Source organism: Strix uralensis, chromosome 2 (assembly GCF_047716275.1).
Source record: "Strix uralensis isolate ZFMK-TIS-50842 chromosome 2, bStrUra1, whole genome shotgun sequence".
Classification (NCBI taxonomy): Eukaryota; Metazoa; Chordata; class Aves; order Strigiformes; family Strigidae; genus Strix; species Strix uralensis.
Genome location: NC_133973.1, coordinates 81,882,785 through 81,898,831, shown reverse-complemented (window position 1 = coordinate 81,898,831; position 16,047 = coordinate 81,882,785). Strand labels below are relative to the sequence as shown.

The 16,047-nt window shown below is 38.8% G+C and overlaps 1 protein-coding gene across 1 annotated transcript in view; it reads left to right on the top strand.

Annotated features, from left to right (window-relative positions):
• GPC5 (glypican 5) overlaps window positions 1-16,047 on the top strand; it is a 751,613-nt gene that overhangs the window by 261,965 nt on the left and 473,601 nt on the right. The window contains exon 6 of the mRNA XM_074859431.1: window positions 2,885-3,005. Within this exon, the coding sequence (XP_074715532.1) occupies window positions 2,885-3,005 (121 nt within the window). The remainder of the gene's footprint in view (window positions 1-2,884; window positions 3,006-16,047) is intronic.

Genomic DNA, 16,047 nt, shown 5'->3' with positions numbered 1-16,047 from the left:
GTCTGAAACTCCTAATATCTGGTCCACCCAGATATTGGGATACTATTACGTTCCCAGCTCCTTCCCCTCACGTGAAAGGAGTTCATCCTATGGTAAATACAAGCTGTGCAAGTGCATGGATTTCGTTGTGGAAATAGCTGAAGAAGAAATGATGGTCAGCCTTGAGTGAGTCACTGCCAGATAATTCCCAGATGAGTTAAATTAATAAAATTGTAGCCCAGGCAAGTCTCAACTTCTCTGTGGTTTATTTCTTCCTGCATGGTTAAAGAAATGAGTATTGTTGACTGAATTAAAAAAAGATAAATGGTATTATTTTTCACATAGTTATGCAGTTCACAGGCAAATGTGTAATAGTTGGGTATGCAGCATTTGAAAAAAGGTGTTAACTGAAGATTCTGAGTGACAGAAAGTGAGAACATAGGTTTTCCATGCTGTGAAACAGAAAATGAGAGCACTGTACAGAAAGGATAACCATAACTTTTAAGTTATTTTTGTAGTGTTACAGCATGAAGAAAAATTGCTGTGTTACATTAAACCACTGTGTTGAATTAATCCAATTGTCCATTTGGTGAGTGCAGTATTGTTCACCTGGAAAGGGGAAGGAAGGAATGAGTTCCATATTGAATTATCTGTTTTGATTTGGATAAATGATTGTGAAAGACTATTTGAGGAAAAATGTGGAGAAGGTTTTTAGGTTGGGGTGTTTTTTATCCTTGGAAGCTACCAGATTTGTTGACCCACTCAAATTGCTGTGTTAAACATTCCCCCAAGTCTAGCAGGCAGGCTGCAGATTTTGTACACACCCCTATAAAAAGCTTTACCTCATCACTACAAGCTGGCAAATTATCCCATCACTACAAGACAATACAAAAAGCTGTCTGCTATAAACCAAAATACCATCTTGTGAAGAATGTGAACCATTCATATATTCAATGTATTCAACAGTGCTATGAAGATTTTTTTTAAAACTCATTTCAACTACTATGTTCCAGTGAGCTACATTAAGCCTTGCTGTCCTGATTGTGCAGCATTAACATCCATTTCAAGTAATAGCATGGCTAGTGAATCAGTAAAGGGCTCCATAATGGCTTTTAGTAATGAGCTTATTATTTTTAGTATTTACCTTTAGCTGATACAGTGTGTCCTGAATGTTGGATACAGGTGACTATTTTCTCAAATGAAGAATGAATAGAGCTGGAATCATTAACTTGTGACTAATCCTAGGTGATCATTGCTGTGATATCTTGATACATAATTGAATTTAAATTTGCTATTATATCAGCTTCCAGTGAACTTGATTGCTTGCAGAAGAAATAAAGAGTGCACTTGCCCTAAATAGCACATGCAGAACTGCATGTGGAAGGTCTAGAATTTTAGTCTTTACTGCATGAAACCAAATGCTTTAAAGGACTTAAGTAATGAAAGACTGATGGATCTTGATACCTTCTGGGAAAATTTTGCTGAGCCTTAGAATTAGTTCACTTTTGGAGCATTTTGGAGAACACGTAGTCCAAAAAGTGTGTTCTTGTAATGGCTAAAGGAACTACTAATTTTTGTTACACATGTAGAAGGCAAATTGTGCTCTCTGTGACCTGTGGAAAACTTAGAGTCTTTCTGTATGTCGGAGTTAATTTTTATCTATGAACATGGCCAATGTCATTTTAGCAATGGTATCTGGGTCCATGTAAACTTCCTTAGGAATATCCTCAATCTCAATTAAGGCGATATTTAAGCAAAGATCAAAGACAAAATATCATTGTTAGGTGGCAACCTTGTTTTAATGAACAACGTTCATTGCTTAGCATACATAGAAGGTTTTCTGCAGAGCTAAGAGGATCTGCAATGTTTCTCATAAAACAGATTCTGCAAAATTTGAATATGCTGTGTTGTCTATGCTCATATGCAGATCTAATAGGTGGGAAATAGGCATTTCTTTACTCCATTCCTGACAGGGTTCTTTGCTTTCTTTTCCTTACAGCATAACAGCTGGCAAAATATTTTTGAGACAGAGATATATAGAGCTATCCTCTTGTAGAGTATGCAGACAAAATCTAACATATGGAGGGTATTTGCATAATGTACAGTATCTGTGATGAGAAGGTAGATACTCAGTTTTTCTTGCATAAATTGAGTATTACATATAACATGGGAAGTTGAATGAAGAATTGCACCTTAATAAGCCACAGAATTCTGCTAAGTGGTCTATATATTTTGAGTTTTGATGTATTAGAAACAATGTTCTACTTACTACAGCAATTCTTCTTGAATCAGCATATATCTGGTTTCTGTTACTTCTTTTTTACACATCTATCTATTACGTAAATTTTGGCCTACTCTGTACTTACATCAGTTATGTAATGCTAAATAATTTATCCACAATTTGGCCGTTGTCCTGCAATAATTATTCTATCTGCATGTGAATTCATAAAAATACTAGGAAACTTCAGGTGTAGTTCTGAATATACAGTGTAGAATCTGGAGTTTGTTTTAAAAACCTGAAATGTCATGCATTTAAACAGTCACCATGTAGTTTATATTTAGCAAAACCAAAATGGAGGACAGTCTTTGCCCACACAAAAAACATGCATAGGGCTGAATGTTTGTTGCTTCAAGATGTAAATAACTCTTTTCTTGTTAAATTTTGTAGTAAAATTAAAGCTATAATAAATAATACAACTTTGTGGAATGTAGTAATTATATTATGCTGCGTTTCTTTTATGTGAAAAATGTGCACAAAATTAATGCATCTCATTAAAGTGGAATGTTGGTGCTATGAGAGTTAATACAGACTAGAAGATCACTGAATCACAGAATCAAGATGACTCTCTGAAAGTAGAATAACTTACCAAACCATTTTTGTGTGTGTGTTTGTGTATTAAACTAGCTATACTCATCGTGTGGTTGGCAGTGGAATCAAAGCTCAGTCTGCAAATCCAGAAGTAAAAGTGAAGGGAACAGATCCTGTAATAAGTCAAATTATTGACAAGCTGAAACATGTTATTCAGGTAAGCTGCTTTTACCTATAGATATAGTATAGTACTAAAGACCACTCTAGTAGTGAAAGTATTAATTTACTGTACATTAATGGTTAATTTTTAATTCAAGTTACTGCTCAGTGCACCTCAACAGCAAAACACTGCTTGCTCACTGTCTCACTTCAATTGTTAAAATGATTTAGTTAAAAGGTTTGCATATGTTAGATAAGTGTAGGAAGTCAGATTCTGGCAGCTGGACCATCTGTACCTGTGAGCACCACATCTTGTCATTGCAGTCAGTGTACAGAAGCACAAACAGTATAATTTAGGGATATTAACTGGTTGCATATGTTTAAAAAGCAATAGAACGTAATTTCTCTCCTCCCTCTTTACTAAATCTAGGTTCTTTCTTAGCTAGTCTTGCTGCGAGGTTTTTTGTTTAGATGCCAGATAGAAAAACTAAGAAGTTTGAACAAGAATGGCATGCTTGCTAAAGGAGTTGGTGTTCATTACCAGATGTACATATCTGTGAGTTACTAAATTTAAGGCTTACAAGACAGTCAATTCTGACATGGTTCTGCACATAACATTGTGATAAGTTTAAAGGATTACAGGTATCTTTTGTAACATGTTGTATCTATATGCGCAGACAGGCTGAACTACAGGACAAAAACCTGATTCTATTGAAACCAACGGTTATTTTGCTGACAACTCTATTTCAGTTTAAAAATGTTAAGTTTCTACTCTGATCTGAAGATGCAGTGATAAGAAATGTTTTACTGGCATTTCTTGTCAGTGACCCATCTATCCCAGTATCCTGTCATCTGCTCTGGTAAAAGGAGAGGCTACTTAGGGAGGGCATAAAAGCTTAGCATCTTTATGGTCTCCACTCCCCTTCTCTACCTCATTCCCCAAACATGAGAATTAGAGACATTAGACAGCTCTTCCTTGCCTAGTGCATTTAGTTCCATCTAAGGACTCGCTTTAATTTTGTTTTTCCATCTTCTTCACAGTTTTTAAATACAGTTTCCCAAATGCTTTCTGGAGTTGAAATATTACTGATAGCTTAATGATAAGATCTCTTGGTTCTTATTTCTCTATCTCTGAAAAATAACTCTTTGACAACAAAGGAAAGAGTGGTGAAATAGGAAAAAAACATAAAAATTTATTTTCTGTCAGTAAGGTTGTTTTCTGGGAGAAGTGGCATCCAGATTGAAGCTCAAAGGCAATCATTATTCCTTCCTTCTTAAAAGAAATATCATCTGTAGCCCTCCAGCTTCAACATGCTTTTGTCTTTCTTTTATTAAAATGGTGACTACAATGGTGAAAAAATGAATACAATTTTCCCTCCAAAGAGATACTATGACTTAATTAAGAACTACAAATTACTGTGCAAAGAAAAACATTGCAAATATTACTGGATAAGTCTCAAGGTCCTTCATCTATCAGGAATGCCCTCTTTCTTTGATATTAAATCTGCACTGTACAGTTCATTGTGTTGTTTTCCTCTAGAGACTAGGAATTGTGTTGTTTCCTCAAGTGAGGATCTAAAAGAGTGGAATAGAACAACTCCGTTATAAGGTATTTCATTTTGAGAGCTTATTTGCCCTTGTCCCAAAAGACTACAGTGGATCTTGGGGAGAAGGACATATAATTTACATACTGCAAGTCTTACTAACCTCCAAATATGTTATCTTTCTATGGGATAGTTTCCTTTCTTGCAGCTCTGAGTATGGAAATGGGGTCAGAGGATAAAGAGAGAATCAAATTCCTCAGAGACCTGACATATAACTGCTTTTCCTCAGATAAAAGGGCTGAGCAAACTGCAAAAAAAAGCTTTTTTCTCTAACATTTACTGCTTGGGAATGGAGGATGGGGAGTGTAAATTAGAGATACACGTACAAAAGATCACCTTTTTGTCCTCTGTGATATGAAAAGGATGAATCACGTATTAAGCTTATGATGGACAGATTAAATAAGGGGAGTTTAATGGATTGTGGTGTTGCCTCAGAGATAGATGGTGTCATACTTAAGTCTAGCACTCTATGCAAGTAGTATTACTGCACTGCAAAAGTTTAAATAGCTGATTTAGTAGAAAAAAATATTTGTCCTGTTTTTCAGAACTGATAATTCCTGCAATCTGTAAAAGTTTATATACTTTAATATAGCTTTAAGGTGACAGAGATTGGCAGGGTAATATATAACTTGCTATTTATAGAGGCAACTATATATATTTTATAAAAATTCTATGTTACTGCAACCTTGCTTGCTAAACAAGTACACTTTTGTTATTTGGTTGTGTTTTGTATGTAGCCATTTGCTCTCTGTATTAGGACAAAAGAAATAAGTGGTAATTCAGGTTTATATGAATTTTCACATCAGCTCTTAAACATTTCAAGATGCAAGATACCGAAGTAGCATTTCACTCTGTCTCATGTTGTCATGATAGGATATGGTCCTTCCTTCTCAACCACAGTCAGAGCTCTGTGTATCAGTGGTAAGTATAGCCTGATTTTCATTTGCTTGATCAGCCTGTCATGGTACCAAGACATTCAGGACTGAACAATCTCTGCCACTTTGTAAATATCAGTATGTGTCAAAGAATCAGAAGCTTTGCTTCTGGTACTTTTCACAGTAAAATGGTGAAATGCACTGAAATGTAATTCAATCAGTGATAAACTGTGGCATTTATTTGCAGCAGGGGTGAAATTCAGTTGTTTCATTAGACACCTGCATTTAGGTGTTTAAGCTTCCCTTATATATAGATCTAGTCCCTGGCCCTTAGAGAGCTGTTAATTTGGCCATATGTAAATGTATGCTTCAGGATAAGTAGAACAGTAGCTCTTTAGTCTTGCACAATATAAAAGGAGTTTGGATACATTGCCCGCATGTTGGCATCTACACTGTAAATGCCTGTAGTTAGGTGTCTGGTCTGGAGGATTTCACCTTTGTGTCATGTTTCTGAGCCCTTTCCAAGAGGTTGTCAGTTTGAACACACAAGCTAGAAATGTATCACTTTCTAAAGAGAAATATTTAGCATATACATTTATATATACATATACATACATATGTATTTGGGGAGCTCTTAAAAAATTCTCATTTTATGATTACATATTATTTTCTAATTATTAAAAAAAGATGATTAAACCATAGAAGCACTAATTTGAAAAGGATGACCAGTTTTGCATTTAGAGTGCATAATTTAAGTCAGATTGACAAATATATCCTGATTACATTTTGTCCTTTCAGACCAGAAAAAGTAAGTTTCTCTAGTAAATCCAGGGTAGAAAAACTCTGTTAGAAAGCTTCATTGTTTTCTGAAACCTTCTTTTCTCTTTCTCATCAAAGCAGATGACACCCCTTTCTCACCAGTTACACTAAATTTCCCTTCTTACTTTCAGGAATCCCAGCATAAGTGTATGAAGGTGAATATTCTGAGATGTAAAGGAAAAGCCCATATAAGAGACAGTCCAGTGAACTCAGAAAATTAGACTGTACATATTTATTGTACAAATGACTAAATATTATCAAATACCCAAAGAAGAACAGATAACCTTGTTGCATAAGTGTCAGTATCTCTTCCCAGCAGGCTGTCATTTCTGGTCACTTCTCCTCTGTGAGAGGCTCACAGTAATCCTCCTTCTTTTTCTGTAAATTGTGGATTTACCAAAAATCAATAGAACTTTTTGATTCCACTGGACCCTGACTGCTATAATCTATGCTCTGGACTCCACAGGTTTGTATTCACAGCGACAAGGTGCAATTAGAGGAACTAACACGAACTCTGCTGAACCAGTCTGTGCTGAAAATGGCTTGACAAAGTCACCTTTTTTTGTAAAAATCCTTACTTGTACAGACTGCTGTTTTGGAGTGTTTTAAATGATGGGCTCTTCATCATTCATTTATCTTCACGGTAGGCAAATAATGGGTTCAGTGCATAGTCTCTTATGTATTACTATTTGCAACTATCACTCTAATAGGCAACCATGATAAACAGTCAGTTGCATATGGCAGCAATAATAATGGTAATTATTTTTCTTTCTTCCCCTATAATTTAAAAACACAATTCATTTGTCTTTCCTGCAAGTCCAAATACTGACGTTATGAGTAAGTATGATATTTTGGTGCTGTGATTACAGGTGATTGGACCTTGGTCATTTCAATGTTTTTCTTCCTTCAGAAGACAATCTCAAAAAGATACTGCTTTTGAAAATAATAAATGTTACTTGGAGCTCATATTTACTGGTGAGATAAAGACTTCATAATTCTAGAAAATGCTGCCACAGTAGAAAACACTCCTATGTCTGTCTGTCTAAATTAGACGGACCAAATCTCCCTCTGGAGATTTCTAGAGGCACCTGCCACTCTATTGACTATACTGGAAATTTAAATAAGGATAAATGATTTCCTACTTCTAGGTGCAGCAAAAGATGTGCCTCAACTTATTTGGGAGGGATCCTGTCTTCTACTGCTATACCACTGGACTGCTAGCTGATATACATGGAACAATATTTACTTTGTCCACAAAGGTCTGAAAAGTGTCACTAATGGAAGTGATGCCTACATCCTTTAAGTGAATAGAGGCCCCTACTACTTCATAAGACATTACATGTAGTTGACAATCTAATTTTTCCTTTAATACTGCTCATTATTATGGCGTGATAAGCATGGTGTTTCACCATGCCATCATTTACCCATTTACCTTGCTCAAAAAGGTTACAAAAACAGTGAGGTGAGATTTTGTTTTGACACTGATTTGTCATACTAACAACTAAACCTTCCAGCTGTGTTTTTTAAAGCTTTTATTGATGTACCGCATCACAGGCAAAATAATACATGTTTTCACAAGAGCTGTTCAAGTACGTATTGGAAATGCTGATGAATACATTACCTGAGTCCTCATCTGCACATACAAAGAACCATGTTTTTAAATTATTCATATGCAAGATGTGACACTTGCAGTTGTGCTTCCCTTTGATCATCGATATCAAGTTTGTGCCTTCTTTAGTATTATGACAATCATCTAATAGTTAAAATCCCTCTGCCTCTTAGAATATTTCAAACTGCTGTATAAATTTAAGAAATTATACATTCTGATTACTCTGTTGATGACTGAAATGAAATTCTTTCTTATGGAATAAATGAATTCTCAGGAGTACAGCATTTAACAGTCTCAGATACTTAGGGCCTTAGTTTGATACACTCTTCAGTGCTCTTGGAGACCCACTTTCAAAACATTTTTTTTCCTTTCTCTTCTTAAATGTTTTTCTGTTGATATGTTGTATCCTGCACTTTGCACCATTCAATACAGGTACCCCACAGAGGTAATTGGGAAGTAAAATTTCAGTGCACTTTGTGCAACAGCCATTCAACATTCACTGGTGTTAGAATTGCTTTCAGCTGTGTTTACTCCTAAACTGCCTATTTATTATTTTTGTTGCAACAGGAAAAACTGCCTCCCAAGTTTTGGTTTGTTTTTCATATTAGAAATGCTTATCTAAATGTTAATTTTGCTTTAGATTTCATTTTTACCGCCTTTTTCACTTTTTAGTTCCTTCCAAAGTTAGAACAATCCTGCAGGTACAGAGTAGCTCAGTATCTTGTTTATGTTAATTTTTTCCCCAGTGATTTGTTGGCTATCCCTTTCATATTTGCTGTGTTGGCTCCTTCTGTTTTATTTCTGGAATTAATAAAATGTTACTGTCTTTTAAATCAATCCCTTGGACAAATTCCATCTTTGGCAAGGCATGATAGCAGAGTATTAGAGTGACCTGTCATATTAGGATATTCCTACTTGACAGAAAAGACTATTTCATACTTGTTGTGTGAGCTGTTCCTGTCTTTTGGCACATGTGTGGAGAGCTGGCTTATCACACTGTGTTTTCTTGAGCTCCCTCTGAATGCTAGCTGGTGCTGAAGATATCAAACCTGATCTCCTTCTACAACAGGGTGACCTGCTTATTGGATGAGGGAAAGGCTGTGGATGTAGTTTACCTCGACTTCAGTAAGGCCTTTGACACCATTTCCCACAGCATTCTCCTGGCAAAACTGGCTGCTCGAGGCTTGGATGATCGCACACTTTGCTGGGTAAAAAACTGGCTGGATGGCCGGGCCCAGAGTTGTGGTGAACCGAGTTAAATCCAGTTGGCGGCCGGTCACGAGTGGTGTCCCCCAGGGCTCGGTTTTGGGGCCACTCCTGTTTAACATCTTTATTGATGATCCAGATGAGGGGATTGAGTGCACCCTCAGTAAGTTTGCAGGCGACACCAAGTTGGGTGGGAGTGTTGATCTGCTCGAGGGTAGGGAGGCTCTGCAGAGAGACCTGGACAGGCTGGAGCGATGGGCTAAGGCCAACTGTATGAGTTTCAATAAGGCCAAATGCCGGGTGCTGCACTTCGGCCACAACAACCCCCAGCAGCGCTACAGGCTTGGGGAGGAGTGGCTGGAGAGCTGCCAGTCAGAGAGGAACCTGGGGGTGTTGATTGACAGCCGGCTGAACATGAGCCAGCAGTGTGCCCAGGTGGCCAAGAAGGCCAATGGCATCCTGGCTTGCATCAGAAATAGCGTGGCCAGCAGGGACAGGGAAGTGATCTTGCCCCTGTACTCAGCACTGGTGAGGCCGCACCTCGATTACTGTGTTCAGTTTTGGGCCCCTCACTACAAAAAGGACATTGAATTACTCGAGCGTGTCCAGAGAAGGGCAACAAAGCTGGTGAAGGGTCTGGAGCACATGTTGTACGAGGAGCGGCTGAGGGAACTGGGGTTGTTTAGTCTGGAGAAGAGGAGGCTGAGGGGAGACCTCATCGCCCTCTACAACTACCTAAAAGGAGGTTGCAGAGAGCTGGGGATGAGTCTCTTTAACCAAGTAATAAGCGATAGGACAAGAGGTAATGGCCTCAAGTTGCACCAGGAAGGTTTAGACTGGATATTAGGAAGCATTTCTTTACAGAACGGGTTGTTAGGCGTTGGAATGGGCTGCCCAGGGAGGTGGTGGAGTCCCCATCCCTGGAGGTGTTTAAGAGTCACATTGACATAGCGCTGAGGGATATGGTGTATTTGGAAACTGTCAGTGCTAGGTTAACGGTTGAACTAGATGATCTTCAAGGTCCTTTCCAACCTAGATGATTCTGTGATTCTGTGATATGTTAAATACTTCAGTATTACCATTGCATGTAATGTATTGGCATAATTTCTGTAGAGATATTAAACAGCTAGAAATGAGATAGGAAATTATTTTCTGAATTTCACCTTCTCCTTTTAAAATGCACTTAAACTTCTGACCTCAAAAATACACATTAGAGAGCAAGATCTCTGAAGCTTTTGTATCTCTTGAGAGTGAAAAGGTTTTCTTCACAGTTCTGTGATAATAATGAAGTTATATGCCCTTTCTGTTGCTCACAAAGATGGCCTTTCTGGATTTGTAAATCAAAACACCAGAAGTTATATGGACATCCTGAGGTGACCATATGTCCTGGAAAATTATGAGTAAACTCAAACCTACATATGGTTTACAGGTGGAAAGCAGAGAAGGAAAAAATGATTAGGAAGGCATGAAATCAAGCCTGTGCATCTCCCAGTGCTGCATTGCCAAGGGGGTAAATTGAGAAGAACAGATCACCAGCCACGTAGTCCTTTTTTGTCAGTAATTTAAATAAAAATCCAATAATATTTTTCCTGGTTTGTTTTTTTTTTTTTCCCCACTAACTAGCTTACCAAAGTTAGTAAAGGCTAATCAGAGTCCCATTCATTTAGTACAAATGATCCTATTTTTTCTGTAGTATCTTTTTAAATATGATTTATGCTTAAATGACAAGCTTTTGATTTCTCTTAATGTGAATAACAAAAGGATAAGAGTGTACATTGTACAGAGCTTTCTGAAACTAAGCTTAAGGTTCAAATTTGTGTAAAACTCTAAATGATGAACTAACTGAAAAAACACTAACATTTTGGGTTTTGCTATTATTTCTTGTTCAGTTGTTTATACAGCACTGCACAGTACACAGTGAGAAAACATACACATTGATGCAACAGAGATACTATCAATTCTCATCCATTTAGTGCAGACAACAGTGGCACAGAAAACAAGACAGCCTTTTCTAGCTACATAGGTGGATAGTGACACTAACCAAAGTATTCATTATGGTGCAGATGCTCTCTACAAAAGCCTGCTTTGCACCTAAATTGCTTGCTGCTATAGCTAGTAAAAACTGCTTGTGTTAATGTTTCTTAGCAAAACAGGAACATTGTTCTATCTTCTCATTTTTAAGTACAATAATAAGTAAGTGAAGGAGAGTTTTGAGATTTTTGAAGAGTTACAGCTATGACAAACAATACCATCTGGGCACAGATTTTGTGATGCTTACTTTAGAAAATCTGATCTACATTACTATTAGGAAAACTATGGAAAGGAAATTATTTTTTGCTATTTAGAATTTATCATATATGCTCTTTGACTCTCTTAAAAAGGGGGTTTTATTTTATTTTTTAATACTTTCTTTCAAACTTCCCATAACTTTGTCTATGGATCTCAAAGAAAACAAGCGGTTTTCTCCCTTTACTCCATGGAAGTAGTGGCAATTCTGAAAGTGTCAAGAGCTTCTGTTGTCCTTAATCCCCAGTCCCAATTTAGAAAAGGAAGGGAATGTCTATTTTGCCATGTAATAGGACAGACTAGAAAGTTCAAGAGGGCTTCAGAGATTCAGATGCAGTAGTCACAATGGTATTCACTCAACCTCTCATTAACTTTGGTGGGCTTCACAGAAGCATAGGGGTCAGTCTGTGAAGGCTGGACATTTTTGCTTTCTTCTATAATTTCATCAAAAACTAGAAAACCCATTCTTTTTGCAGTGAGGTAGTACCCCATTAGTTGTATAGGTAGATGTGACATATTTCATAATGTATGACAGTGGATGCATAGCTAGACTTTTAACTAGTGTCCTGGTTTAAGCCCAGCAGGCAACTGAGCACCACGTGGCCACTCATTCACTCATCCCCTGCTGTGGGATGAGGAAGAAAAAGTACAACAAAAGGCTTGTGGATAGAGACAAGGACAGGGAGGGATGACCCTACAGTTATGCTCATGGGCAGATCAGACTTGATTTGGGAAAAAAAGAACATCACTTTAAACACCACCACCACCACCTCCACTAATTTACCAGTCAAACAGAGTAGGACAGTGAGAAATACAGCCACATCTTAAAACACCTTTCCCCCTTTATTCCCAAGCTCAGTTTTGTTCATGATTTCTTTCCCTCCTCCCCTCCAGCAGCACAGGGGGGCAGGGGATGGGGGTTGTGGTCAGTTATCACCCATTGTCTCTGCCACTCCTTCCTCCTTGGGGGAAGGACTCCTCACAGTCTTCCCCTGTCCCAGCGTGGGGTCTCTCTCATGGGAGACAGTCTTCCATGAACTTTCTCTGACATGAGTCCTTCCCATGGGCTGCAGCTTTTCATGAACTGCTCCAGTGTGGGTCCCTCCCATGTGTCACAATTCTCCCAGTGAGGAACTGGTCCAGAGCAGGCTTCCCTCAGAGTCCCAGCCTTCTTCAGGCACAGCCACCTGCTCTGGCGTGGGGTCCTCTACGGGCTGCAGGGGGGCATCTGCTCCACCAGTGACTTCCATGGGCTGCAGGGGCACAGCCTGACCTCTCATCACAGGCTGCAGGGGAGTCTCTGCTCTGGTGCACCTCCCCTTCTCATCCTTCCTCTTTTCTTCCACTGACCTTGGTGTTTGCAATAAGTATCTCCCTCACTCCCCCTCCTGTCCTCAGGTTCCCCTTCTTAAATATGTAGCAGCTGTATTAAATGTAAATTAATGTAGCTCTATTAAATAGCAGCCACCGTTGCTAAATGACTTGGCCAGAGGTGGGTCTGACTTGGAGCCAGGGGAGCTTTCAGCAGCTTCTCCCAGAGGCCACCTCTGTAGCCCCTTCCCTGCTACCAAAACCCTGCCACACACAAACCCAACACAACTAGCTACTTGGTTTGGGAGAATCTCTCATCCAAAATGGCTTCGGATTTTTGGGGGGCATGTGTGCTTTTCCATTGTTATAAAAAAAGGCAAAAACCTCCTTAAATTTATTGTCTATTTAAATTATATTAAAGGGAGAGGAGCTGTCAATGCCTAATTTCATATTTTAATTGGATAACTTATTTAACCTTTGTGATGTCTTGAGTGGAGGGAGAAAAAAACTGGTGTAGGAAATGCACTTAATTTTGAGTGAACGGCAGCTTAACAACTGGCTTGTCTCTGAATACTTTCAACAGAGGATTGTTTTAGTGAGCAGTAATGCAGATTACTTTTGCTGTTGGCCTTTCCATTTAGAGAATCAATTGTTGTGCATGAGCAGCCATGCCACTTAGCATATAATCAACTAGAAATGAGTTCAGGAATTCAGCTTGCAAGTGCCCTGCCTAATGGGATCTGGATTTGTGTAAAGAGACTTTCTTATGACTGAAGAACCTCATCCTTTTTTTCTCATGTGGAACAATAATTGGACTTTGTAGAGATGTATACAAGTCTCAGCTTGTTTCAGTATAAACAACATTATTCTTTCTGTCTTTTACATTCACAGGTCATGTTGACAGTGAACCAAAATGCAAGCGATATGTCTATAATAGACAATAAACCAGGAAGGACATATTCTATTAATAGATTTTTTTTAATGATATTAGTATTCACTGGTATTTATAACATTAGATATGATAAGAGTATCACTAACCTGGTTAGACTTTAATACAGTACAGAGAATTTTACTTAAACTAATACGTTTTGGGACTGCCCTAGCTCATTTAGCTACAGTCTGCTAACTACACTGGAATACATACATGTCCAGTATTGTGAAACATGAATATCTGTTTGAGTATCAAATTTTAGTCATACTGGCTTGTGCTCTTCTTGTACAGCAGTAGAACTACTATTTAGTTAGTTTCTTTACAAAATGTATTTTGCAGCGGTTTGCAGTTTGCTATAAAATATTTTTATCCTAAATGTCTTCTGAAATATTAAGAGTTTGTTTTGCAAATACTTTATATGCAGCTTTCAATAAGCTTGATTACTATTAAAAAGGTTGGCTTAATCACATGAAGAGAGTTTAAGTATAAGAATTCAATCAGCCTTTACGTCTGAACCGTTTTTCCAGATCTGCGCTCTAAATAACTTTAACAGAAGTGATTCTGAAGAAAGCTGCATTAATTGAAACTGTTATCTGCATCTAAGCAAATACCATTTGTGGTGGATTGACCTTGGCTGGCTGCTGGATGCCCACCAAGCTGCTCACTCACTCCTCCACCTCAAAAAAACAGGGGGAGAAAATAAGATGAAAAAGCTCATTGGCTGAGATAAAGACAGTGAGATTTCTTACCAATTACTGTCATGGGCAAAAATTATTCAATTTGGGGAAAATTAATTTATTTTCTTGCCAACTAAAGGTAGAGTAGAATGGTGGGAAACAGAGGAAAAACTAGAAACCTTCCCCTCACATCCCCACCCCCACATCTTCTTCTAGGCTCAACTTCACTCCTTCGTTCCTGACTATTTACCTCCTCACTCTGAGCAGTGCAGGGGAATGAGGAATGGAGGTTATGGTCAGTCCATAAGACTTCATCTCTTCTGCTCCTTCCTCCTCAGACTTTTCACATGCTCCAGCATGGGTCTTTCCCATGGGCTGCAGTCTTCCAGAAACAGACTGTTGTTGTGTGGTTTCCTCTCCACTGTCTGCAGTCCCTTTCAGAAGCCTGCTCTGGTGTGGGCTTTCCATAGGCTGCAGCTTTCTTCAGGGCACACCCATCTGCTCTGGCGTGGGGTCCTCCACGGGCTGCAGGTGGAGATCTGCTCCACCGTTAACCTCCATGGGCTGCAGCAGGACAACCAGCCTCACCAGGGTCTGCACCACGGGCTGCAGGGGAATCTCTGCTCCAGTGCAGGAAGCCCCATCTCCCCCTCCTTCTTCTCCAGCCCTGGTGTCTGTGGGGCTGTTTCTCTCACATTTTTCTCCCCTTTCTCAGAGCTGCTGCCCAGTGTTTTCTACCGTTTCTCAAATACATTTTCCCTGAGGTGCCACCACCTCGGCTGAGGGGCCCAGCCGTGCCCTGCGGTGGATGGGTTGGAGCCAGCTGGAACTGCCTGTGTCCGGCCCGGGGCAGCCCCAGTCCCTCCTCACAGAGGCCGCCCTGGAGCTCCTGCTGCCAGTGCCTGGGCACCTGCACCCAATACACCATTATAATACCTACCTCTGAAATCAATATGCTTATTAGGAAAAAGTTCTTCACTGAGACAGTAGTCAGTCACTGGAATAGGCTCCCCAGGGAAGTGGACACAGCACTAAGCCTGTCAGTTCAGGGAGTGTCTGGATGACACTCTTAGTCATATGGTTTAGTTTTAGGTAGTCCTGCCAGGAGCAGGGAGTTGGACTCGATGATCCTTAGGGGTCCCTTCCAACTTGAGATATTCTATGTTTCTATGATTTTATTACATTAATAAAAGATAGAGGAATATTCTCAAATTGACAACATTCCCACACTTTGAAGAACATATTTGGTAAAAAGGGAAGAGGAATATAGATTTTAATATCAAATGAGACTTTAAAAGATTTAAGTAAAGCAGGAAATCAACTCTAGTCAGAAGTGAAAATCAAATTAGTGGTTCTGATTTATGAAATCTGATACATATCACAAAACCATCCCATAGTTAGCTTCATTGACAGCCTCTTCTGAGTAGAAGATCAGCAATTAAATATCATATCAGGATGGAAGGTATCAATAAAAGTTTGAGAAGCAACTTACTGTTCCTGTTAGTACTAATTAATGACAGTCTGTCAATATCATAAAAACATTAACAAAATACTTTGCATGTAAGCAAACTCATTAAAAAAGTAAAAAGGGAGTGGAGCAGTAACTGGAATTACAGTAGGTACCATTAAGACCTAAGTGTCACTTAGATGGTCTCATAGTATTGGTCTCACCAGTACTGTGAAAATTATGAGTGAGCAGTTCCTCTAAGCTAATATATTAAGGGAATAAGCAAGATGACTGTACTGTGCATACATTTCTACGTTAGTGATGGCTGATCAGTG